This window comes from Tursiops truncatus, chromosome 4, assembly GCF_011762595.2.
Source record: "Tursiops truncatus isolate mTurTru1 chromosome 4, mTurTru1.mat.Y, whole genome shotgun sequence".
Taxonomy (NCBI): domain Eukaryota; kingdom Metazoa; phylum Chordata; class Mammalia; order Artiodactyla; family Delphinidae; genus Tursiops; species Tursiops truncatus.
The window spans coordinates 34,704,594-34,730,502 of record NC_047037.1 but is presented as its reverse complement, the minus strand read 5'-3'; the positions used below and the strand labels follow the sequence as shown (position 1 = coordinate 34,730,502).

Sequence of the window (25,909 nt, the reverse complement as noted above, 5' to 3'; positions counted from 1 at the left end):
TTATGTATGCGGATCAGTTACATTATTAAGCTAACAATGTAACTGAGATATTATTAGCTTAATAATGTAAACAAGAATATGATTTTTAGCAATGGGATAATTCTTAGAAACTTAGGAAGCTGGAACTCTGAATGTATGAATGAAAATAATGCAATTACATCATGAATTTTAAAATTTATCATCATTGATTAAAAATTAAAATATTAAATTAAGAATTAACAATTTATTATCCCGCAATTGAGACTCACCACAACGTGTGACGTCTGTCAGGCATTCACTGTCACAACGCAGCTTGACTGTCTTACAGACAACCTCAATAATATTTTTAAATTGGCAGAGGCAGCAGGCCATAAGGCTAGGTAAGATCCTATAAATGGAAACACAGGTAATTAATTCGTGGTAAAAGAGTTACTTGAGTAGTTAGAAGAGGTAGGCCAAGGCCACCACAGACCAGTGCAAAAAGGAGTTCTTGGGGCATATGGACTGCAGAACTGGATAGGGGCTGGTTTGCCAATTCCTGCTCTTCACTGTTGTAAATAAATATAGAGGAGGAGAGAGGTGCCCAACAGAAGGATTAAGATGGCAATAGGTATTGTATGCCTAGAAAAAAGGGAATAGGGATTAGAATCGGGTGACACTGATCTGTAGTTTAAATCCAAAGTATCTCCTTCCAACCCGAAAGCCTCACTTTGGGTTGAGAGTACACAGGAAGAAGGCAGACTTAAGAAGAGTCTGAATAAGATGGCACCTTCTGGAATCCCTTTCTCAGTTCCTATTTGTAAGTAGTAATATATTAGAAGTTATTCTAGTAATAAAAAAGCGTCGTGTGGTTAAACAATAACAGGGGTTGCTTTGGCCAAATCTGGACAAAAGGAACATTCCAAAGAATAACATTATCATTATAATAAGTTATAACATAGCTAATTTAAAAAAAAACACATGAGTTCATAATGATACTCAAAATGAAAGTGGGGGGGCTCTACTTTATAAGATAATGTCAGCTAATAAATGCAAAAGGAATGGTAGAATTTGAAATTGTCATTTTGCAACTAACAATGTAATAATCGATTCAGACAAGGATTATGGTTGATGCACAGTTGGGTGAAGAGTTGTTTGAAAGTAGGATCTTCACTGATCCCAAACTATCACCCTATATATTATTTTTCAATTACCAAAGGGAAAAATAACTTTACAATGGAGAGATATGGAAGATACCACCTTAATCAAGTGATCAAACTTAGCACTGGGCCACCTGAAGTGATGAAGTATGAAGAATACATCACCCATATAGTATTCTTCCCCAAAATATTTACTTTGAATCTAATGAGGAAACGGACAAATCCAGTTTGTGGGGCAATTTACAAGAAAACTGGCTTAGACTCTTCAAAAATGCCAATGTCATAAAAGACCAAGAAAAAAAATTGCAGGGAAATATTGTAGATTAAAGGAAACAAAGACAAGACATGCAATGCTTAATCTTATTTGGACCCTGTATCAAAGCAAAACACACTTAAAGAATGTTATTGGATTCTGGCCAAGATGAAGTAACAAGGAGCAATTTAACCTTGCACCTGAAGCAATAAAAAATAAGACAGAATATATGAAAAAACAGTTTTCAAGAAACTGGACCTCAGGCATTCAAGTTCAGTAATCCCCATGAGATGGGAAATAAATGAAGTGTTCCCTATAATTTCCCTAATTTACTTCTCTGAGAGAGTTTCCAGGTCATGGTACAGGGAAAAGAAGTCCAGGCAGAGACGGGTGGACTCCCTGACTGAGGAAATGGAGCTGAGAGTCTGGGAAAACCAAGGTAACTAGAGTTCAAAAAGCAGAGTATCAGAGACAAAAGAAGTGCACAGAGAAAGAAGCCTGGAGATATGCAGAGGGATCTCTTGAGAATTCAACAAAGTATTTGTCAGTACATTTGTGTGAGGAATTACTTGATGCCAGGAAAAGGACCACATGAAAGGATTAATAATAAGAATAACTGGATATCACACAGGGTTGTAGGAATAGTACCTGTTCTTGCAAGTCAGACTGGAAAACCTCATGATACTCAGAAAGGACTTATCTCAGTAGTTGCAAATACTGAGCTCCAGACTAAAGGCTCCTTGGACTCCTATCCAACGAATCTTAAAAGCTAGACCTAAAAGAATAAAATTGTTTTGAATAAATTAATTTCACCCAAAACAAAGCCCAAGCATTTTACAGGAATATAAATATATATAGCACACAATAAACAAAAACTCACAATATGTGGGATCATATGAAAAATTGCCAAGCATGCAAAGAAGTAGGAAAATATGACCCATAGTGAGGAGAAAAGGCAACCAATCAAAACTAACCCATAATCTATACAGATGTTAGAACTGGCGGAAAAGAACATTTAAAAAGTTATTATACCGGAAGTAAAGTTATTATAACTGTATTTCATATGTTAAAAAACCTAGATTAAAAACTGAAAATGTTAAGTACAGGCATGGAAAAGGTAAAAGAGACCAAAATTGAGCTTCTAGCGATTAAAAACAACGTCTAGATTAAAAATATATTGAACGAGGTTGATGGCTGATTAGACACTGCAGAAGAAAGGGTCACTGAACATTAAGGCATAGTAATAGAAACTATCCAAAATGAAATAAAAAGAGTAACAAAACTAAACAACAACAAAACTTAATAGAGTATCAGTGAGCTGTGCAACAACTTCAAGTGGCCTAATACATGTGTACTTAGAGTCCATGAAGGAGAGGAGAAATGCAAAAATTTGAAGAAATAATAACCAAAAATTTTTCCAAATTGCTAAACACTATAAAGCCACAGAGTCAAGAAGATCAAATGAATTTAAGCATAAGAAACATGGACAAAACTCCACCAAGGCACAAAAAATTATCAAATTGCTCAAAACCAGCAATAAATAGAAAAATTTAAAAGCAGCCAGAGAAAAAAACTATACACTACATACAGAGGAACAAAGATAACAATGACAGCAGAATTTTTGTTGGAAACAATGTAAATGAGAACTCAGTGGAATAACATCTTTAAAGTAGTGAATTGAATTCTATCAAGCTAGAATTCTATACCCAAATCTGTCAAAACAAAAGCAAAATAAAGACTGTCTCAGACATACAAAAGCTGAAAGAATTCATTACTAGTAGACTTTCACTTTAAGAAATGTTAAAAGAAGTATTTTCAAGCAGAAGGAAAATGACACCAGATTGGAATATGGATCTACAGAAAAGATTAAGAATACAAGAATACGGACTTCCCTGGTTGCTCAGTGTTTAAAAATCTCCCTGCCAATGCAGGGGTCACTGGTTCGATCCCTGTTCCAGGAAAATCCCACATGCTGCGGAGCAACTAAGCCTGTACGTCACAACTACTGAGCCTGCACCCTACAGCCTGTGTGCCACAACTACTGAAGCCCATGCACCTAGAGCCTGTGCTCTGCAACAAGAGAAGACATCCAGTGAGAATCCGGTGCACCGCAACGAAGAGTAGGCCCTGCTCGCCACAACTGGAGAAAGCCCCAACGAAGCAAAAAAGACCCAACGCTGCAAAAAAAAAAATTTAAAAAGTACTTAAAATTTTTTTTAAAAGGATTTTAGTTATTCAATATATGTGTCTGACCACAATGGAAATAAATTAGAAATTAACAAATCTGAAAAAGCTCCAAAAATTTGGAAACTAACAACACACTTTTGAGTAACTTTGCGGTCAAAGAAGAAATGAGAAGGGAAATCAGAAACTATTTTGAACTCACTGAAACTGAAAACATAATATGTCAAAATGTGGGATATTGCTAAATCTGTACTCAGCTTCCTCAACTTCCACCTTAATCTGGGAAAACGAGAGCAAATTAATCACAGAGTAAGAGAAGAAAGAACACAATAAAGATCAAAGTAGAAATAAATAAAATGGAAAACAGAAAAATACTATAGATATTAAAAGGATAATAAGAGAATATATAAAATATACCAATAAATTCAAGATGAAATGGACAAATTCCTTGAAAGACAAGCACTACTAAAGTTTATTCAGGAATATAAATATTAGAGCTTCCCTGGTGGGGCAGTGTTTGAGAGTCCGCCTGCTGATGCAGGGGACATGGGTTCGTGCCCTGGTCTGTGAAGATCCCACATGCCGCGGAGTGTCTAGGCCCGTGAGCCTTGGCCGATAAGCCTGCGCGTCCGGAGCCTGTGCTCTGCAACGGGAGAGGCCACAACAGTGAGAGACCCACGTACCACAAAAAAAAAAAAAAAAGAATACAGCTATTAAAGAAATTGGATGTGCAGTTTAAAACCTTCCAACAAAGAAAGCTTCAAGTCCAGGTGGCTTACTGATAAATTTTACCAAACATTTAAGGAATAAAATAATGTCAATTCTACACAAGCTCTACAAGAAAGTTGAAGAGAAGGGAATATTTCCCAACTTATTTATAAGGACAACTTTCAACGTATCAAGATTAGACAATGACATTACAAGAAAACTATAGACCAATATCTCTCGTGAACACAGAGGCAAAAATTCTTAACAAAATTTTAGCATATCAAATCCAGTATTATATAAAAAGATGATACATCATGACCAATTGTGTTTATCTCAAGAATGAAAGGTTGGTTTAACATTTGAAAATCAATTTACCCAACTTAGTACACTAAAACAGAAAAATCAGGACATCTCTGGTGGGGCAGTGGTTAAGAATCCACCTGCCAGTGCAGGGGACATGGGTTTCAGCCCTGGTCCGGGAAGATCCCACATGCCACGGAGCAACTAAGCCTGCGCACCACAACTAATGAACCTGTGCTCTAGAGCCTGTGAGACACAACTACTGAGCCCATGTGCCACAACTAGTGAAGCCCGTTCACCTAGAATCCATGCCCTACAGCAAGAGAAGCCACTGCAATGAGAAGCCTACATACTGCAATGAATAGTAGTTCCTGCTCGCCACAGCTAGAGAAAGCCTGCGTGCAGCAATGAAGACCAAAAGCAGCCAAAAATAAATAAACAAATTAAGAAAAGAAAAGAAGGGAAAAATCACATAATCATTGCAATAGATGCAGGAAAACAATGAAAGAATCTAACATCCATTCCTGATTAAAGAAAAAAACAGCCCTCAGTAGACTAGGAATGGAAGGAGACTTCCTCAACATGATAAATGACTTCTACAAAAAACCTAACATCATATTTAATGCTGAAGGAAAAAGTACTTTCTCTCCAGGATCAGGACAAAAGCAAGGATGTCTGCTCTCATTACTTCTATTTGACATTGCACTGAAGGTTCTAGCCAGTGCAATAGGGAAACAAAAAAAAGAGATATTCAGAATGGAAAGGAAGAAGTAAAACGATTTATTTGCAGATAATATGATTATGTAGTAAACCTGATAGAATCTACAAAATTGCTACAGGAACTAATAAATGAGTTTATCAACTTTGCAGGGTACAAGATCAACATACAAAAAGATTAATTTATCTCAACAAACAATCAGAGATCAAAGTTTTAAAATACTACTTATATAGAATCAAGCATATAAAATACTTAGAATAAATCTGATAAAATATGTAAAAGACTTGCACACTGAAAACTGTAAACTATTGCTGGGGGAAATTAAGGAAGACCTAAATAAATGGAGAGATATAGTATTCATGGATCTGAAGATTCAATATTGATAAGATATCAATTCTCCCCAAATTGATTTATAGATCAAAATCCCAGTAGGCTTTTCTATAGAAATAGACAAGCTAATTCTAAATTTTATATCGAGATAAAATTTAGAATAACTAAAACAACGTTGAAAAAGAACAAAGTTGAAGAACTAACAGTAACTGATTTCAACGCTTATGAAGCTACACTTTCAAGACATTTTGATAGTAGCATAAAGATACACAAAAAATCAAAGGAACAGAATAGAATGTTCAGGAGTACAGAGACGTGGACAACTGACTTTCAGGTTCAAAGGCATTTAAGTGGAGAAACGATAGTCTTTTCAACAAATGATACTGGAACAATTGACTATCCAGGTGCAAAAAAAAAAAAAAAGGAACTTCCACCCAAACCATATACAGAAATGAACTCAAATTGGTTCAGAGATCTAAATGTAATACATAAAACTATAAAACTTCTAGAGCAAAACAAGTGAAAAATTCTGTGACCTTGAGTTAGGCATGATTTCTTAGATACAACACCAAAAGCATAATCCATAAAAAAAAAAAATAGATATATTAGCCACCATCAAAATTAAGAGTTTCTGCCCTGCTAAAGACACTACTGAGAGAATGAAAAGATGAGTCCCAGAATGGGAGAAAATACTTAGCAACTTACATTTTGGATAAAGGACTAATTTCAAGAATATATAAAGAACTCTCAAAACTCCAGAAAAATACAGATAAAAGATTCAAAGATATACATATGGAAAATAAGCATATGAAAAGATGTTTGACAAGATTAATCATTAGGGATGCTAGAGTGAGAAAAAATTACACACATGTTAAACTATCTAAAATTAAAAATACTGGGCATAGCAAGCACTGGCTGCAATGTGAAGAAGATGCAACTCTCATACACTGCTGGTAGAGATGTAAAATGATCAAACCACTATGGAAAATAGGTATTTTTTAAAAACTTAAACATACACTTACCAATGATCCAGCCATTCTACTTGCAGGTATTAACCCAAGAGAAATGGAAGTATACATCCATACAAAGAATTGTACACAAATATTCATAGCAACTTTATCTGTAATAGACAAAGACTGAAACAACTCACATGTCCATCAATGGTGAATAGATAAATTGGGGTACATCCGTATAATGGAATACTATTCAACATTAAACAGAAATGAATTACTGATATATACAAAAGTATGGATGAAGATTAAAATAATCATGCTGAGCTTAGAAGCCAGTTAGAAAAAAGTATACACTGCATGATTCCATTTACATAAAATTCCAGAAAATGCAAACAGAAAGCTGATCAATGGTTGCATGGCAATTGGGAAGGGCAAGGAACAATAGGAAGGAAGAATTATAAAGAGACATTAAGAAACTTTCTGAGGTGATGGACATTTTGATTTTGGTGATATCTTCATGGTGTGTATGTATGTGTGTGTGTGAACACAGATTACTGTATGTCAATTATACCTCAAAAAGCTGTTAAAAGAAATGATATTATATGAGAGAGACAATTGGGGAAAATTGAATAGCAACTCTTTATTAAGTAATATTATTGTGCAGGAATTTAATTTCTTCAATACTGTGTGTTAACAGTATTGTAGTTACATAGGGAAATAATTTTTTTTTTTTTTTTTTTTTTTTTTTTTTTTGCGGTACGCGGGCCTCTCACTCTTGTGGCCTCTCCAGTTGCGGAGCACAGGATCCGGACGCGCAGGCCCAGCGGCCATGGCTCATGGGCCCAGCCGCTCTGCGGCATGTGGGATCATCACGGACCGGGGCACGAACCTGCGTCCCCTGCATCGGCAGGCGGACTCTCAACCACTGCGCCATCAGGGAAGCCCTGGGAAATAATTTTTAGTATCCAGAGAGGAGAACATCTAGCTGACAAGAGAGGGATCACAATTGTGGCAGATGCTGTTGGAGGCTGAGGAAGACGATGCTAGAGCAGTGAACAATGAGTGATGGCGTGGTGAAGACAGTCATTTGTCAGCTGACCTGACAAAGACGGTTGGAACAGACTGCTAAATGCAGGGTTCTTTCCGCATACTAACCTCATGCAATCCCCTCAACTAGCCTTGGCATAACAGAAACTTTCTATTAGCTTTCCATACTGGAGCGGGTATGGCACAATTTAAGGTGCAGTAAGTTGTGTAATAAACTGTCACAATAGGGTCCTACAGAAATAGTTTTCTTTAAACGGCAAAAAAAAGAAACTTGACCCTTTCCTCAAAACATATATGAAAATTAACTCAAAATGAATCATAGACCTAAATGTAACTATACAACTTCCGGAAGAAAACAGGAGAAAATCTTTGTGATTTTGGGTTACACAATGGGGTCTCAGAAAACGATTTCTTAGATAAGACACAAAAGAGCACAAACCATCTAAGAAAAATTGCTAAGGGACTTCCCTTGTGGTTAAGACTCCAAGTTCCCAATGCAGGGGGCCCGGGTTCGATCCCTGGTTAGGGAACTAGATCCCACATGCATGCCACAACTAAGAGTTCGCATGCCACAACTAAGAAGCCCATGAGCTGAAACTATGGAGTCCTTCTGCTGCAACTAAGACCCAGCAAACCAAATAAATAAATTAAATAAATATGAAAAAAATAAAAATTGATAAATTAGAGTTCATCAAACGTTTAAAGCTTCTCGTCTTCAGAGACATTTTAATACAAAGAAGATAAGTCACAATCTGGGAGAAGATATTTACTAAACACATATCTGAGAGAAAGGACATTTTCCATTGCTTTTTATATAAAGCACTCTTAACACTCAATATAAATATCCAATTAAAAATGGATTTTAACAGACACTTCATTTAAAAAGATATTTGCACAAGAATAGACACTCAACATCATCAGCTATTACAGAAATGCAAAATGTGGCAAAAACCACGAGATGGAACTACACACCTACTAGAAAGGCTAAATTTTTTTTAAAAACAAATATAATGATCAGGTGACGATGTGGAGCAACTGAAGCTCGCATAAACTGCTAGTGGGAAAGCAAAATGGCACAGGCACTTTAGAAAACAGTTTAACAGTTTCTTAAAAAGTTAAATATGCACTTAGCATACGATGAAGCAATCCCACCCTTAGGTATTTTACCCCAAAGAAATGAAAACATATGCTCACATAGAACATATGTTCACACACACATGTGAGTGTTTTCAGAGGTTTTGTTTATAATAGCCAAAAAACTAGAAACAACTCAAATGTTCATCAAATGATGAATGCGTAAACAAACTGTGTATCCACACAACTAGAATACTACTCAGCAATAAAATGGAATGAAATACTGACAGGTGTAACAAAACAGATGAATTTCCAAAGAGACTAAGTGAAAGAAGCCAAAACCAAAAAGCTACATTCCATATGATTTCATTTATTAGATATTCTGGAAAAGGCAACATTATACGGACAAAAATCAGATTGGTGGTTGCCAAGGAGTGGTAGTGGGAGGAGGATGGATTGACTACAAAGGGACATGAGGGGTCTTTTGAGAGTGCAGAAGTTTTCTTTACCTCAAATGCAGTGGTGGCTACAGAACTATATGTTTGTCAAAACACAGCACACTGTACATTTAAAAATAGTGAATTTTGTTAAATGAAAATTATACATAAATAAACCTGATTTAAGAAAATAATAAAACAAACCTAAAAAAAACAATTGAGTGAAAATAAGTGTCAGAAAAATCAACTTACAGTTTTTCCAATTCAAGGGTCATCATGAGGATGCTTTCAATTGTTGTGACACTTGTGTTGTTCCCATGTCTCTGAAGGAGAATCCCAAACATGCATGATATAAAACCCAAAGACAAAAATTCTACACTTAAAAAGATACTTAACATGGGATTACTTCAATTCTGGCTTCTGACTTTCCATAGATGATAATTCCAAAGAGCTCTTATTGAAGAAATTTAAATTTGCGTCATCAAATTAATGACCTTGGTGCTAAACAGCACAATCATTTTTTATTATCCGAACTTCTCATTTTCAATTGCATCTACCTCCTTGATCACTCTTTTAAAAAAATAATGTACCCCTTATTCCTTTTTGCTTTCTGGGATAAATAAAATTCCTACATTCGTCTACATCTTCCATAACTATATGTGTTCTTCAACACTGTTCTCATTCTCTGTTGGCTGTCTTACCCATATATATTCTTTCTTAATCCCTTTCTTTGCCATAACTCTTATTTTCACTAACCCAGTTAAAATCTAAATTATGACTTTTTAGCGTACTCAGTCTTTGACGAAAGCAAAAAAGAGAAGAAATTATTTCATGAGCCATGAAACTGTTGCAATACTTACAAATATTTTAAGGCTGGCAATTTAAAAAGATAAGAATCGTCAACTGTTGTCAAAGGATTACGATTGAGAATTCTGACAAATGGAGTGGAATTAAAATTATCTGCATTTTCAATTACTTCCATGAAATCTTATATTCATTTTTTTTGGTAGGGAACTTGAAGGTTAAAAAAAATCATTTTCTGTCTTTATCTATAAATCACCCTTAGAATCTGTAAAACACTCTTTCATTGGGAAGGACCCAGGTCTCTAGATGATAAAGTGGAAAAGAGAAACAAACAAACAAACAAAAAATAGAAAAAAGTGGCTAGCAAAGAAAAAATATGCCAAAGAACTTTTCAGGTTCAAAACCCTCGAAGTGACTATGTTGGTAGGAAGCCCTTGCTCTGTAAAAAAGTACTATTTCTAGTGTCTTCCATAAGTCAAGGTGTTTTTCTTTCATCTCTACAAATTTTTTAAAATTTCATGATTTAAACTACCCAGTTAAAGACAAAAATAGGGCTAATTCCTTGGTTCTGGAGCCAAAGAAGGAGAGATAAATCCAATAGGAACTGGTGAAAGCCATACTCCAATCACATAGTCCCACGTGTATCCTTGTACCATACCCTTTGTTACTGTGTATGTAATCACCTGTTTACTTGTCAGTCTCCTAGATTGTCAGCAACTTGAGAGCAGGAACCACACTTTATTATCATTATTATTCCTCTGCCTGACACAGTGCCTAATATTTACCAGGTATTTAATAAATGTTTGCTGAATAAATAAATAACATTTTGTTTATATATCAATAAAATAAACAAATTAATTTTGGGGAACAAAATTTTATTCCAAAATGCTAGAATAGATTTTCTTCTTAGTTCTTTCTTTCTTTCATTTTTTTTCTTCGTTGTTCTTTACAACAAATAAGGGGGGAAAAAGAAAACAGAAACAGGAAGAAAGAAAAGAATATCTGACTTTAGGTTAACACTACTCAAGAATTATTAGCATATTTGTGCACAATATTATAAAGATAATTATCAAAGCTAATAAATTTTGGGTTGCCAGGCATCTGTGATCAGCATTTAACAGTTAATCCTCACAGTAACCTTATGTGATAGATATATTACCCCATTGTACAAATGAGGAAACTGAGGCACAGAGAAGTTACATAACTTGTCCTAAGTCATAAAGCTAGTAAGAACCAGAGCTGGAATTTGAACTCAGTTCTGATGCTAAAGGCTGTGTTTAACCTCAATGAAAAAAAAAGGGGGGGTGTTAATATATCTGTTACTTGAATCTTAATTTTGAGAGCACTAAATATAGAAATACCGTTTCAAACTTCATCTACCCATCTGGGAAAGCCTCTATGAGAATTATATTTTCTCTTTTTATTTATTATTTCTCTTCTTATTTATTTTTTCCTTAATCATCTCCCATGATAAATATTTAATTAGCCTATGGTCATTTATACTTTAGAGATTTAAAAAAAAATTGTACTAAAATCAGTAAAAATGATGGAGGAAATATATCGGAAAATTCATCCCTCCATAGAAGCCACAATACCAATAACATGAACAACCACAACAAAACTGGCAAAAATCGTCAGAATCAACTTCTTCTGAACTCTGGAAATTTAACCAACAGGCTTGCAGCACATTTGGGGAGCAATTTCTTCAAGGAAAACAAATTAATTTCGGTAAGAACAATGATATCTGTGTTGCTTTAACTTGTCCTTGACCTTTGCTCTCCATGCCAGTGGTAGCCTTGAAAAACAGCCCACATCCTTGGTACCAGAAGGAGCAGCATGGACTGGGAGGGCCTTCAAAGCCTCATTCCAAAGGACTGTCATTGTTTTACATGTCTGCTTGTCCCCTGGAAGACCTCACTTGCAAGGCTTTCCTTTGACCTAACTTAGAGCTGTGTAGTGAGAAAAGCCGCTCCTCAGGTGGCATTTCTGGAAAACATTTTCAAGCAAATATTTTAACATGGCGGTTGCATGAGGCAATGGATAACAGTTTGGGGCAGAAAACAGCCCAACCGAGAAGCTTAAAGAGAAAAGCTGAGGAATGAGATGTCCACGGAGACTCTGAAATGTTCCAATGTATTCCTGGGAAACTGGAAGACCACAAGACATATTCCTGGGAATCTAGGAAAATAACTGTTAGCATTAATAAATGAGTTCAGCAAGGTTGTAGGATATAAGATCAATATTATTTCTACACACCAGTAATGAGTAATCCAAAAATGAAATTAAGAAAACAATTCCATGTGTAACAGCATCAAAACAAGTAAAATACTTAGGGTAAAATTTAACCAAGTAAGGGCAAGATTCACTCTGAAAAGTACAAAACTGTTAAAAGAAATTGAAAAGGATCTAAATAAATATAAAGACATGCTGGATTCATGGACTGGAAGATAATCTTATTAAAATGTCACTACTTCCCAAATCGACCTATGGTTCCACTGCAATTCCTATCAAAATCCCAGCTGATTTCTTTCCAGAAATTGCCAAGCTAATTCTAAAATTCATATGGCAATTCAAGGAAACAGAATAACCAAAACAATGTTGGTAAAGAACAAAGTGGGAGGACTCACACATCCTGGTTTCAAAACTCCGTTCAAAGCTACTGCAATCACAGTGTGGTACTGGAATAAGAACAGACATGTAAATCAATGGAACAGAATAGGACAGTATAGAAATAAACCCTCAATATATCTGGTCTATTGATTTTCAACCAGCGTGCCAAAACAATTCAATGTGAAAAGAACAGTCTTTTCAAATAATGCTGGGACAACAGTACATCCACACACAAAATAATGAAGCTGGACTCCTACACTTCACACCATATATGAAAATTAACTCCAAATGGATCAAATATCCAAATGTAAGAGCTAAGGCTATAAAACTCTTAGAAGAAAACACAGGGGTAAATCTTTTTGATCTTGCATTACACAATAGTTTCTTAGATATTATACCAGAAGCACAAACAACCAAAGGAAAAATAGATGAATGGGATTTTATAAAAATTAAAAAGTTTGTGCTTCAAAGGAAGCACAAGAAAGTGAATAAACATATACAATGGGAGAAAATACTACAGGTGGGAAGAATAAGATGCAGTTGGGAGAAGTATACTAGTTGCTAGTTGTGACAATCTCAACATTTTGAACTATTACAAATAAAACAGCCACCTGAATCACCCCAAAGGGCAGACCCAAGTTATTTTTGTTTTTAATGTTTATGCCTTTCTAAATCTGAGAAGCTGCCAGGATTCTAGTACATAGCAAAAAGTGATGACAGCACCCTGAAGTGTGTCAGCTTTTGTGTGTACATAGCTATCTAAAGGAAACCAATGATAGTTGATGGGGGGAGCATTAGGGCGGCTCTGTGACCGCAGCTCAATTTGCCTTCATAGTGTGGCCACACCTCCCTCATTGACATTCTCAACAATGGGGTAAATAATTTAATAGGGATAAGGCTTTGATTTTCCTCTTATTCTCTCTTAGTGCTTATGTTCTAGGTACAATATTGATGTACCACAGAAAAGGAAGCATGTGAATGTGCTCTGTCTGGTTAAATTATATAGCATTTCTACATTGTAGAGTCCTTCAGTTTCTAAAATCATGGAGCTTGTACTGTTAGAACCAATGAAGTGACGAAAAGAATTTTTAAAAATAAGCCATCAGTCTGGACCTGCGTAAGTGAATGTAAGACAAACAATTTATAGTCAGAAAAAAAAAGTAAAGTTAACATTTAGGATTATCAACCACTGATGGTTTTCCATAATATATTTCATTCCTGATTTTATCTGAAAGAGATATGATTACTACCACCATTCAAATAGTGGTACTTCATTAATTAAAAAGCTCTTGGCTCATCTTTGAGGTAGATTTCGGATATAAAATAGACTACCACACTGCTAACTACTTCACCTGATGTTTGTCAATAACATAGAGGCTGCATTCAAGAAACCTACTGACTTATAATCACCTGAAACCCGGTGATGAATCAAGGTTTTGTGGGGCCTGTACCTCATCTACTTCGGGAAATCCTAGCTAATAAAAACATGCAAAGTTATGAATACAAAAATTGCTAGGACCCCGCTCAATACCTTGGAAGGGACCTATGAAAGTGAGGAGCCCTGAACCCTAAGCTTCATTGAATTCATGATAAATCCACCTAAGCTGGGGACATTTTTCAAACTTATTTAATGCAGGCAACTTATAAACACCCCAGTAATATGTCATAATAGGTAGTAAAATGACTTAACTCAAGTGTGGCATCTTCCCTTGGTGGCTTGCCTTTTAAAAGAGATGCAATAAAGTTTATATATCACTATGGCAAATATTTCCTGAAGCAAATTAGCTTTGTCTATTAGAAAGACTTAGCCCAAAACAAAGACTTACTATACTGTGACAATCTTTTAAAAGTAACTGTGAACGAGTTTTCGGAGTACAGTACTAATTTATTTCCAACACCAGATAGTTCTGATTCTTTCACTACCTTTTGCGTCATTTAAGAGGAACACAAATTCAAAAGGAACAAGTTGGTGCCTCTTCCATTACAAATCTTTTCTAAACTACCACCCATTTTCTACTTCATCACCCCCCTGCCTAACCTTGTTACCCTGCAGCATAGATGCTAGGATGGCTCTCATATATGTTTTCCCATCAACATCCATCTTTCTCCTTCCAGTATGAAAGCTTCTTGGGGACAAAGTTCCTGCCCTATGCATCTTTGTATCCCCAGCCCTTAGTACACTGCTGACACACAGTGGGCATGGCACTCAGTGACAGTTTTTGAATGAGTTCATTAATTTTTAAACTGTGATTTATTTATTTATTTTTTTATTTCCACAATGTATTTTCCCGTTTTGGCTACATAATTATAGTGAAACTGATTCTTATAAGGAAGTCTTGCTGTTATAGGATGTTTAGGAAAGGTGGTGAGCTTAAGACGTTATATTGACGCTACTAAAACCTCCTGGTGAAGGGACCTCATCAGCCCGCTCTCCTGTGTGCTGGCAAAAGAAAAACTGACCCTTGGTGCTCTCTCCCCAAGGTAGGAATCAGCAAAGTAGCAAGGGAAAGGAAGGAGGGCGCTAAACATAGGCATCTGCAGGAATTGCTAATCCAGTTCCAGACACAGCCTCAACACCTTCATTAACCCAGAATGTGTGAACTGTGTGAAACTGGATTTCTGAACCACAAGACAGGTAAGAGAGTCTTTTCCAAAGCCAGGTGTAGAAGAGCCCTTTACCTTGAGTCTAAAATCAACTTCGGGCCATTGAAAGTACCCACTATCATTTCCTTGTGTCAAGAGAAATCACAGAATTTTTGAGCTGAAGGGGTGTAAAACCCACACTTCTTATTGAAGAGTAGTCAGCAAAGAAAGTATATTGAATTAGGCTACAGCAATGTATTTTCTTCATATTTTTCACACTATAGCTGAACACAAACAACGTCTTTTCCCATACTTCAAACGTTCCTATTGACCACAGATAATTCACTTCAGAGATATATGTTTTTTGAAAATTAATGTTCTGGGTGGCTGGGAAGAGCCCTGTGGTGGGTGTTCGGGAATTCTTTCTGCTTTACCATTTAAAAGAGCTAATAATAGTTGGGGAAGCAACCACACTTTTTGCTCCCTGAGGAATTCGGTGCTATACTTAGTTCTTTGCAGCTCTGTGTTGCATACATTTTATGCAGTTAGGAACTTTGCACATGAGCAGGAATCCAAGTTAAATTCAAAAGTGGAACTTCATGGACCATTCGTATATTGGAGAAGCATCAGTGGGTTTCCATGACAATGCTAATTTGAGTGTTTTTGCTTGGTGCCTTTTATTGCCTGTACCAAAGATCAGTACTACGGAAAGCAGGGCGTTTCATATATATGAGTTAAACAAGTCTCTTGGCCTCTTTGTACCTTAGTTTCCTAATTTGAAAGGAAAGTAAATTGCTCTCAAGACATACTTTCCAGAATTCATACTGGGCTTACACCAGCTAACCAATAACTGCATGATTCTTTTACACACAGTTTTTTTATATGCATTCATCTTCTATTTCACTTACAACTTGTGTAATACCTGTATTCCATGCCAGGCCTGAAACATTCCAAATCTAGGTTCTGTGAGTAAATTGCAACCAAGATTTCTACAAAAAAGGACACCAGCAAAAGAGGCAGAAAAATATGTATTCTTTCAGAACATTTATCCTTTGGCAAATATTCTAATTTATATATGATGAAACATAACATCAGTACTCCCTCCATACACTAAAGAAATCTCACTGTGGAAGACATTATGATTTATACTTTCATGATTATATATGTGGTGCATTAGATACAAAATAGTAAATGCTCATTAAATACTTGTGTTAAGTGATCTTTATATCTCTAGAAAGGCAGCACTATTAACATTTTGGGCTGGATAATTCTTTGCTGTGGGAGGCTTTCCTGTACACTCTTGGATGTTTAGTAGTATCTCTGGCCTCTGTCCACTAGATGCCAGTAGCATATACAGTTCTGACAAGCAAAAATGTCTCTAGACACAACCAAATGTCACCTGCGTGCCAAATAACCCTGGTTGAGAACCACTGCTCTATAATGATTCACTCTGATCTGTGTAATATTTCTCACACTAATCTTTGCCAGAGAGAAAAAGGATTGGCTACAAAATTTTAGCAACAATTTTAATCAAAATGAGTAACAAATTAATTTTATAAATAATTAAACTTTATAAAAATTCCAAATATAATGAAGTTATATTTGTAACTTACATAAACTGCAAAAACGGTAGTGGTTCAAATGTACATCATACAATAGACGGTATTTTATTGCAGGAAAAATTTCTAGGAAAAGTAAAAGGAAAATATTGCCTCAATTAGCTATTAGATATCTAATTAGTAGGAATAACTAGTAGAGGTTAAAATGATAATAATAAATAAGAAGCTTTGGTCTAAACTCCAAAGCTTAGGAATTACTATTTGAGCCTTCCAGAGCCCCTAACCCTACCTTCACCTCTCTTAAGAGTCTCACCTTCAGTATCTTCATAAATTAAATATAAAACTATAGATCTTGATAGATTTTGGAGGTCATCTTTCCTGAGAGCAGAAGCATTGATTAGATTCCACCTTTTGTGGTCTCATCAAATTCTAGATTGTGAGCTCAAAGTTTTTATCTCTATATATCATTATAATTTCTAATATTAGAAGGAATATTCTTATATTTACACACTTCCCAGTATAGTTCTGTTTTTCTAGGCCAATTCATTACCAAAAGAAATAATAGATAACGTTTCACACAACTTGAAAGGAAGTTACTCCTCTCATTAATATGTAACTTTAATTCAGTATTACACTTTCTATCATATGGACTTTTATTTGAAAATACCTACTCTTGACTATAGCTGAGTATCTTATTTCCATTGATTCCAGCTTCGTCTCTCATTTCACCTGAATAGGTATAACTGTCTTCTGACTGGTGTTTCCATCTCTACCCTCTCCCTTTCTAAGCCATCCTACAGGTGATCATCAGATTTACTCTTTGGAAGCGGTTCTCAAATACCAGCATCACTTGTGAATTATTGAAGATACAAACACTCAGCCCTACTCTGGACCTCTTGCGTCAGTAACTACTGGGGTGGAGCTTGTGTTTTCACAAGCCCTCCAAGTGGTTGGTTCTGTTGTAGGCTAAAGCATGTCCTAAAGCACTGCTGTGGTAACATGCTAGCTTGGCCTGTTATCCTTGGCTTGGCCTCCAAAGCCCTAGATGATCTGGCTCTAACCTTCTACTCTTCCCACTTGTACTCTACAGGTACTCAGAGTATTTTTCCTGTGTTTTGCCTTTCTCCTACTTTCCTTTTGCAACCTTATTCTTCCTAAGATGTCTGTCATTGATAGCCAATGGCCCTTCCAGGTCCCGTTTAAACAGCATTTCTCTAGTAATATATTCCCTGATCCAATTTGAAGTATTTTTTCCCTATTTTGTTCTCCAATACCAACTTATAGCGCTCATTGCACATATTCATTTCTTTCTTTAAATATAGCTATTTTTGCAACCCATTTCCTCTGAGCATGAACTCCTTCAAATTATGGACTAGATACTGCTTATGTGCATTGTCTATCATGTTTAAAGACAACGCGAGGACATAAAGCAAACTCAAATATTTATAAAATCAACAAATAGCTGGGGAGTGGAGAGAAGGAGGAAATGACTGTTTTAAAATAAATGTAGTTTTACTACTTCATGGTGCCTCCATAGCATTTTGTGATTATGGTTTGAGCTTATTATATGTTTTATTCCCTGTGAGATCATGAGTTTCTAATAGGAATCCTGTCTTACCCATCTTCATGTTTACAACACTAGGCATAGTGCATATTAGCATATTCTTTTTTCACTTTTTTATTGATTGGCATTTTTTTTAAGAATGAGAATACTTATGCTGACATGAAATAATCAGATTATAAAGTATTTCATAGTAGAAATAATGAAGGGCTTAGTCCACTGAGCAGTTATCTTATTTGATTTTCTGCAAACTGTGTTTGTAAGGTTTGGAGCCCAGATGGCAGAGAAGAGACTATTATAAAGGTGATTGCCCCTTAAGGCTCGGAAGGTTTGATAATTAAAAGAATTATTTTTCGGGTCATGTGAGGCTCTTTATACCCACTTCCCTTAAGCCTTTTATATTTGCAAGAAGAATCTATTTGCTAAAGAGGATCATTCATTCACTTAATAAAGATTAATGACATACACAACTTTGGATGCCATGGACAAAGGACAAAAACTGAGCTTTAATAGCAAAAAACACAGTTATCTGTTTATCCCTATATTAAAAGAAATACTAGGCAAGCATTTCCTCTTTGATAAGGAAGCTGGAGAGGGAATTCCCTGGTGATCCAGGGGTTAGGACTTGGCGCTTCCACTGCTAGGGATCTGTGTTCAATGTCTGGTCAGGGAAATAAGACCCTACAAGTTGTGTGGCGTGCCCAAAAAACAAAACAAACAAACAAACAAAAGAACAGAAATAAAAAGGCTGGAGAGATTTTTGTTAGGGGCATTTCTGAGATGCTTATTTAGTGTGAACATTTCTAAATATACCACTTAACCATCATCTTAAACATTCTTAATATTAGTAACACAATTCCTGCATTGAAATCCTTAACAAGTGTTTGTTATTTTGGTAACTTAATGTGTTCTTGACAATACTGATTTTTTTAAGAAAAATTTTTTGATGTGGACCATTTTTAAAGTCTTTATTGAATTTATTACAATATTGCTTCTTTATTTTTATGTTTTCGTTTTTGGCCATGAGGCATGTGGGATCTTAGCTCTCTGACCAGGGATCGAACCCACACCCCCTGCTTTGGAAGGCAAAGTCATAACCACTACACCACCAGGAAAGTCCCTTGACAATACAGTTTACATAATTCATCTGCTTAAATATCTAATATTTAAATGTTAATTTAATTTAGATTAAATTATCAAAGTTAGGGGTTAATGGCATTCATATTAATCTAAGTGTTCTATATTTTCTTGTCTTGTAGGTGACAATTTGAGTTTAACTTTAATTCCTCTCATTTCACTAAACCAATTTTTCCAAACCTTTTCTGTAAAGGCCAGATAAGTAAATATTTTAGGCTCTGCAGGCCACATCCAGTCTCTGTCACATATTTTTCTTCGTTTCCTTTTTTTTCTCATTTACAGCCCTTTAAAAATCACTTTTAACATATGGGCTGTATAAAAACGGACTGTGGGCCAGATTTGATCCATAAGTCATAAACAAAATATAAATACAGAAGAAGAGTATATGAACACTTATATAACAAGGTTCATATGGGAGTCTATAATTGCTGAGACATCATTACCACTTTTCCTCTACAACTAAAGTGTATTTTTCTATCTATACCTTGTCTATATAATTAAAAAATTAAAAATGAATAGGAGATATTTAGTGCTAGTGATGGGCTGGGGCCCTATACAGACTCACAGGATTGTAGAATTTTATTGCTAGAAGAAATTGAAGAGATTATCTAACTTGAACCCCTTAATTACTTTATAGATAATCTACTTTATAGGTAAGAACTCATAAATAAATATGATTAACTTACAAACATTGGAGGGATAGCAAGCCTTCAAATGAGTCCTTATGTAATTCAGTCAAATAATTTTCACTGAGAATTCTGAAAAACGAAAAGGTTATTTCTGGATCAAAATGCAAAATAACTACAACTATATACTACATAGGACTAACTCCTATATGTGGAGGAAAGCTGGGTAGTGGTGCCACCTAAACAACCTAAGTCTTATTTGATTTAGGGATGGTGATTTCTGCTCTGTTTCCATTTAAACCTTCTTTTCACATCACACACACACATACCACCCACTCTTCCCACCAAATCATATAGCTAAAGCCTACTCTCTAGACCACGAAGTCTCTGTTAGAACCCAGCTCTGGGTGGCACCAATGTTGCAGAGCTGCTCTTCCCTCCTCTCTTTCCCCAAACCTTATTGGGAAGTCCCACACACAACTGTATCAGGGCAAATGAAGCCATCTGATTTTTTTCCCCCATTAAAAATTTTTTGAAAACTAAAATGTGCATAAAATATACATAACTGTTCAATAATTCAATTGAACAACTGTTCAACTGTTTAATAATTACAAAGCAGATCCCCACGTAACACCATTCATGTCAAGAAAGAAACCTGCCAGCATCCCAGAAGCCCTCCGTGTGCCCTTTTCCAATCACAACCCTCTCTCTGACTTCCTAGAGGGAACCACTATCATGACTTTAAGAATAATTTCCTTGCTTTTTAAATTTACTTTTGCCTTTTCTCTTTCAGCCATAAAGAACACAGTTTAGTCTTGCTTCTTCTTGAACTTTATATAAGTGGAATCATATTATATGTATTGTTTTCCACATTGCTTCTTTCATTCAACATTATTTTGTAAAATTATTTTATTTTTGCCAGTAGTATGTAATGTTGCATGTCCCACTACATGAGGCTTCTGAGTATTTGAAAGTGGCTAATGACACTAAGGAGTTGAATTTTTAATTTAATTAATTTCAATTATATTAAAATTTAAAAAACAGATACGCAATGTAATTATTGGAAAATGTTTATGTTAGCAACAATTTGCATATGTGATACTACTTTTTCGACTGTAAATTTTATGCAATCTAAATACTGATCAAGTATTTGTAATAAAATTTAGCAACCAAATTGTGATTTCAAACAGTTAGTATGGGAAAAAAAATGTAGATTCTCTCATTAATTTTTATATTGATTAAATGTAGCTATGATAATACTTTGGATATTTTTAAATCCTTAATATGAAAAAAACATGGAATATCTTATTAATAATGTATATAATGATTACATGTTAAAATGATATTTGGGTTATAAGGGTTAAGTAAAAGATATTAACATTTATATCATCTGTTTCATTTTACTTTTATTTTTAAGTGGCTACCAGAAAATTTAAGATTACTTATGTGGTTTGCATTATGTTTCTGATGAAGTCTATGGCTTCTAATTATGATTATATCACACTTTATTCATTCAACTGTTGGTGTATACTGAGATTTTTTCTAGTTTTTATTTATTAAAAACAATACTGCTTTGAACATTCTTATATTTGTATCCTGATACATATTTGCCTGAGTTTGTCTAGGATGCAATAGGGATACAAAATTGTTTCCTAAGAAGTTGTGCTATTTCAAGTTGGCAGATTGAAACATGTCAAGTCTCCACCCCTTCAACTTCCACCAAACTCCCTAAGAATGATAGAAAAGATATAACTTAAAAATCACAACCTTAGCTCAATGTGTGGGAGCAGCTCCACAAATGCTCCACTACCAGAAACGTCCCGGAGCTACTACAGGGTGGAATAGTGCGGTAGGAGCAGCCGACAGCACACATCAACCACACATCTTCCCTCCTTGATCAAGGCAGCAAAACGTGTTTTCCTCTAGGCAGGAGCAATTGGTGTTAGAAAGTGGGCAAGGTCCCAGAACCCTGAAAGAAAGGTATGCACTCCCTGACTAGCCACAAGAAGGCACCTCCCACCTCTGCCTTATTCTCAGGGGAACCCATTGGGAGTAATAAGCCCCAACAGCTCATTTCACTTCTCCCCTAAAGCTGAGAAACAAACGCAGTAGAATCTCAACTACAAAGATGAATTACACTCAGCAATGACAAAACAATGTAAGAAAGCCAACTCCATTAAGGACAGAAAACAAAAACAAACATAAGAGCTTATAGCCAAAGAATCAGAGTTAACAAAGCACAAGAGGATCTTAGGATAGCACAATTATTACCCTCAGACAGATGTAAGCAGATAGTGCATCCATTAATCAAGAATATACGAATGATAAGTGTTAGCAATAATAAAAAAAAAACTCAGTATATGAGCAGCAGAAATGACAGTTAAAGAATAAATTAGGAAACTGAGAGATCCAGCCAAAGACTTCTCCAGAATGCAGAATGAAGGGAGCAGGAACGATTCACAGTCAAGCCTGACCCCTGGGATGCCCAAAGAATGTTAACCCCTTTGCTTCAGCTGGTCTCACAATAAAGACTAGGAACATGCTGCGGGGAGGAGGGGGTGGTGTTTTGCACAAGTTTCTTATATCTGATAAGCAGGAAGGCACATAGCCTGTGACCCAAGAGTGGAGTGAGGGAGTGGTAGTGGGAGCCAGTACAGAAGAAACTCTAAGATGTCAAAGGTAAGTTTCTCTTGCCTGGAAGTATCCCCTTCCTTGCAGCTGATATTAACAGTGGTACATCCTTCAGGAGCCTTGGGGATCTGAGCACAGGCTATCTTGCCTTGTGAATCTATTTCCACTGAGTTCTGCATTTAAACGTTCTGCTTTTCACTCACAGTGTCTCTTGGTCACCTATTTATATTAATTCCATCTCATAGCTTAATTCCAGCTCATAAATTAATTCTTTACTCATAGCTTATGAGAATTAAAATATTACTACCTGGAAACTCTGCAACTCAGTTATTAAGGTGGTTCATATCATACAGAATATAGTCACATACATTTGTATAAGATCACTAAAACAAAAACACAAACGACTTCAATTCCCACAAAGAACTCTTGGAGCCCTGAGCATGCTTCAAAGACCCAGACCTCAATTTTAAATTCACCATTTTAGAAGGAATCACAGTGATACATGTTAGGGGGAATGGTCAACAGATGGTGCTAAGATTGATTGTTTTCTCACCTCTAAATAGTGGTTTCATATTTCCATGCAAATGATCCAAAAAGAAAAAAAAAACAAATCAATATGTCCAACGACATGTATGCTAACCCTTTTCATACCTTCCAAGGTAGGAAAAAACTCTACCTCCCCATATCGCGTAACAAAACTGTATGTATATACCATACATGATATACAAACGTCACAGGAAATGATGGCATATGAAAAAAGCTACACAAAAGTGGAACTCATATATACTAACTATAACTTTGAACGTTGACAAGGATTCAGTAAGTACAGCAAAGAGATGGGGCTGATCCTCAACTCTATATGGCACTGTCTTCTCTGACTGGCTGATGCCCATATCAGACTGGTTGAAGTTTGAATATCATGGTAGGACAGGGTGTAACCAAACAGTATGTATTTCAAATTAATAGGGTTTCTTTCTGTGAAGTTGTTTGGATGACAGGATAGTAGAAATTTAAAAAATAACAACGGTAAATTCAGCCTAGAAGTAAAGTTTAGACTGAGAACGAGTCAGCCACCAGAAAATTACCCAAAAAGGAGCTTCAAATAAGCAATAACTGAATAACTGAAATAAAATACATTAATCTGTAGAACTCCAAATATCCATTTTGACTGAAGAAAAAATTTTAAAACTATGGGTAATCAGAGTTAAAGCCAGATCTAAAACTTTCTCACACCATGAAAATATCAAAACCAGGCGTGAATGAATATTTAAGAATGATCCATGTCTAATTTCTGACCAGGGTTCTGGTCTAAGGCAATCTTCTGAATTTCACATTCATTCTTGATTCTGTATTACTGACAATTATCCTTCTCTCAACCTCTGTAACTTCTAGGAAATTGAGAGGGCTCAGGGTTTGTTTCTTTTATTGATTTAACTATATATATAATGCAAACAATAGGCCTCTCTGGAAATGATTTACTCTCCTTTCCCTGCTTTCTTTCTCTCCAAAGTACTTAGCAATGCTTGAAATTATATCTATCTATTTATTATACTTATATACTTATTTCCATATGTTTGTAAACCCCCTGAGAACTGGGATACTTGGGCTGTTTCATTCTTGTTCCTGTAACTCTAGCATGTAATAGTGGTGAGAGTAGGCAACCTTGTCTTGTTCCTTATCTTAGTGGAAATGGTTTCATTTTTTCACCATTGAGGACGATGTTGGCTGTGGGTTTGTCATATATGCCCTTTATTATGTTGAGGATAGTTCTCTCTATGCCTACTTTCTTCAGGGTTTTTATCATAAATGGGTGTTGAATTTTGTTGAAAGCTTTCTCTGCAGCTAGTGAGATGATCACATGGTTTTTATACTTCAATGTGTAGGCAGAACAATCTATGACATAAATCACAACAAGATCCTTTTTGACCCACCTCCTAGAGAAATGGAAATAAAAATAAACAAATGGGACCTCATGAAACTTCAAAGCTTTTGCACAGCAAAGGAAACCATAAACAAGACCAAAAGACAACCCTCAGAATGGGAGAAAATATTTGCAAATGAAGCAACTGACAAAGGATGAATCTCCAAAATTTACAAGTAGCTCATGCATCTCAATAACAAAAAAACAAACAACCCAATCCAAAAATGGGCAGGAGACCTAAAGAGACACTTCTCCAAAGAAGATATACATATTGCCAACAAACACATGAAAGAATGTTCAACATCATTAATCATTAGAGAAGTGCAAATCAAAACTACAATGAGATATCATCTCACACCGGTCAGAATGGCCATCATCAAAAAATTTAGAAACAATAAATGCTGGAGAGGGTGTGGAGAAAAGGGAACACTCTTGCATTGTTGGTGGGAATGTAAGTTGATACAGCCACTATGGAGAACAGTATGGAGGTTCCTTCACAAACTACAGATAGGGGGGCTTCCCTGGTGGTGCAGTGGTTGAGAGTCCGCCTGCCGATGCACGGGACACGGGTTCATACCCCGGTCTGGGAAAATCCCACATGCTGCGGAGCGGTTAGGCCCGTGAGCCATGGCCGCTGAGCCTGTGCATCCGGAGCCTGTGCTCCGCAATGGGAGAGGCCACAACAGTGAGAGGGCCGCGTACCGCAAAAAATAAAAAAAAATAAAAAACTACAAATAGAATTACCATACAACCCAGCAATCCCACTACTGGGAATATACCCTGAGCAAACCATAATTCTAAAAGAGTCATGTACCAATATATTCATTGCAGCTCTATTTACAATAGCCAGGACATGGAAGCAGCCTAAGTGTCCACTCACAGATGAACAGATAAAGAAGATGTGGCACATATATACAATGGAATATTACTCAGCCATAAAAAGAAATGAAATTGAGCTATTTGTAGTGAGGTGGATGGACCTAGAGTCTGTCATACAGAGTGAAGTAAGTCAGAAAGAGAAAAAGAAATACCGTATGCTAACAAATATATATGGAATCTAAGAAAAAAAAAAAGGTCATGAAGAACCTAGGGGTAAGACAGGAATAAAGACACAGACCTACTAGAGAATGGACTTGAGGACACGGGGAGGGGGAAGGGTAAGCTGGGACAGAGTGAGAGAGTGGCATGGACATATATACACTACCAAATGTAAAATAGCTAGCTAGTGGGAAGCAGCCGCGTAGCACAGGGAGATAAGCTCGTGCTTTGTGGCCACCTAGAGGGGTGGGATAGGGAGGGTGGGAGGGAGGGAGACGCAAGAGGGAGGAGATATGGGAACATATGTATATGTATAA

The 25,909-nt window shown here is 36.0% G+C and overlaps 1 protein-coding gene across 1 annotated transcript in view; it reads right to left on the bottom strand.

The window, feature by feature from the left end:
- Positions 1 to 23,317, bottom strand: part of LOC117312084 (leucine-rich repeat-containing protein 37A3-like) — a 40,215-nt gene extending 16,898 nt beyond the window's left edge. Inside the window, 8 exon segments of the mRNA XM_033855198.1 lie at positions 249 to 367; positions 9,375 to 9,423; positions 9,426 to 9,445; positions 9,983 to 10,054; positions 16,028 to 16,108; positions 16,733 to 16,804; positions 20,063 to 20,134; positions 23,310 to 23,317. Of these exon segments, the coding sequence (XP_033711089.1) occupies positions 249 to 367; positions 9,375 to 9,423; positions 9,426 to 9,445; positions 9,983 to 10,054; positions 16,028 to 16,108; positions 16,733 to 16,804; positions 20,063 to 20,134; positions 23,310 to 23,317 (493 nt within the window).
- Positions 23,318 to 25,909: the final 2,592 nt, after the last annotated feature.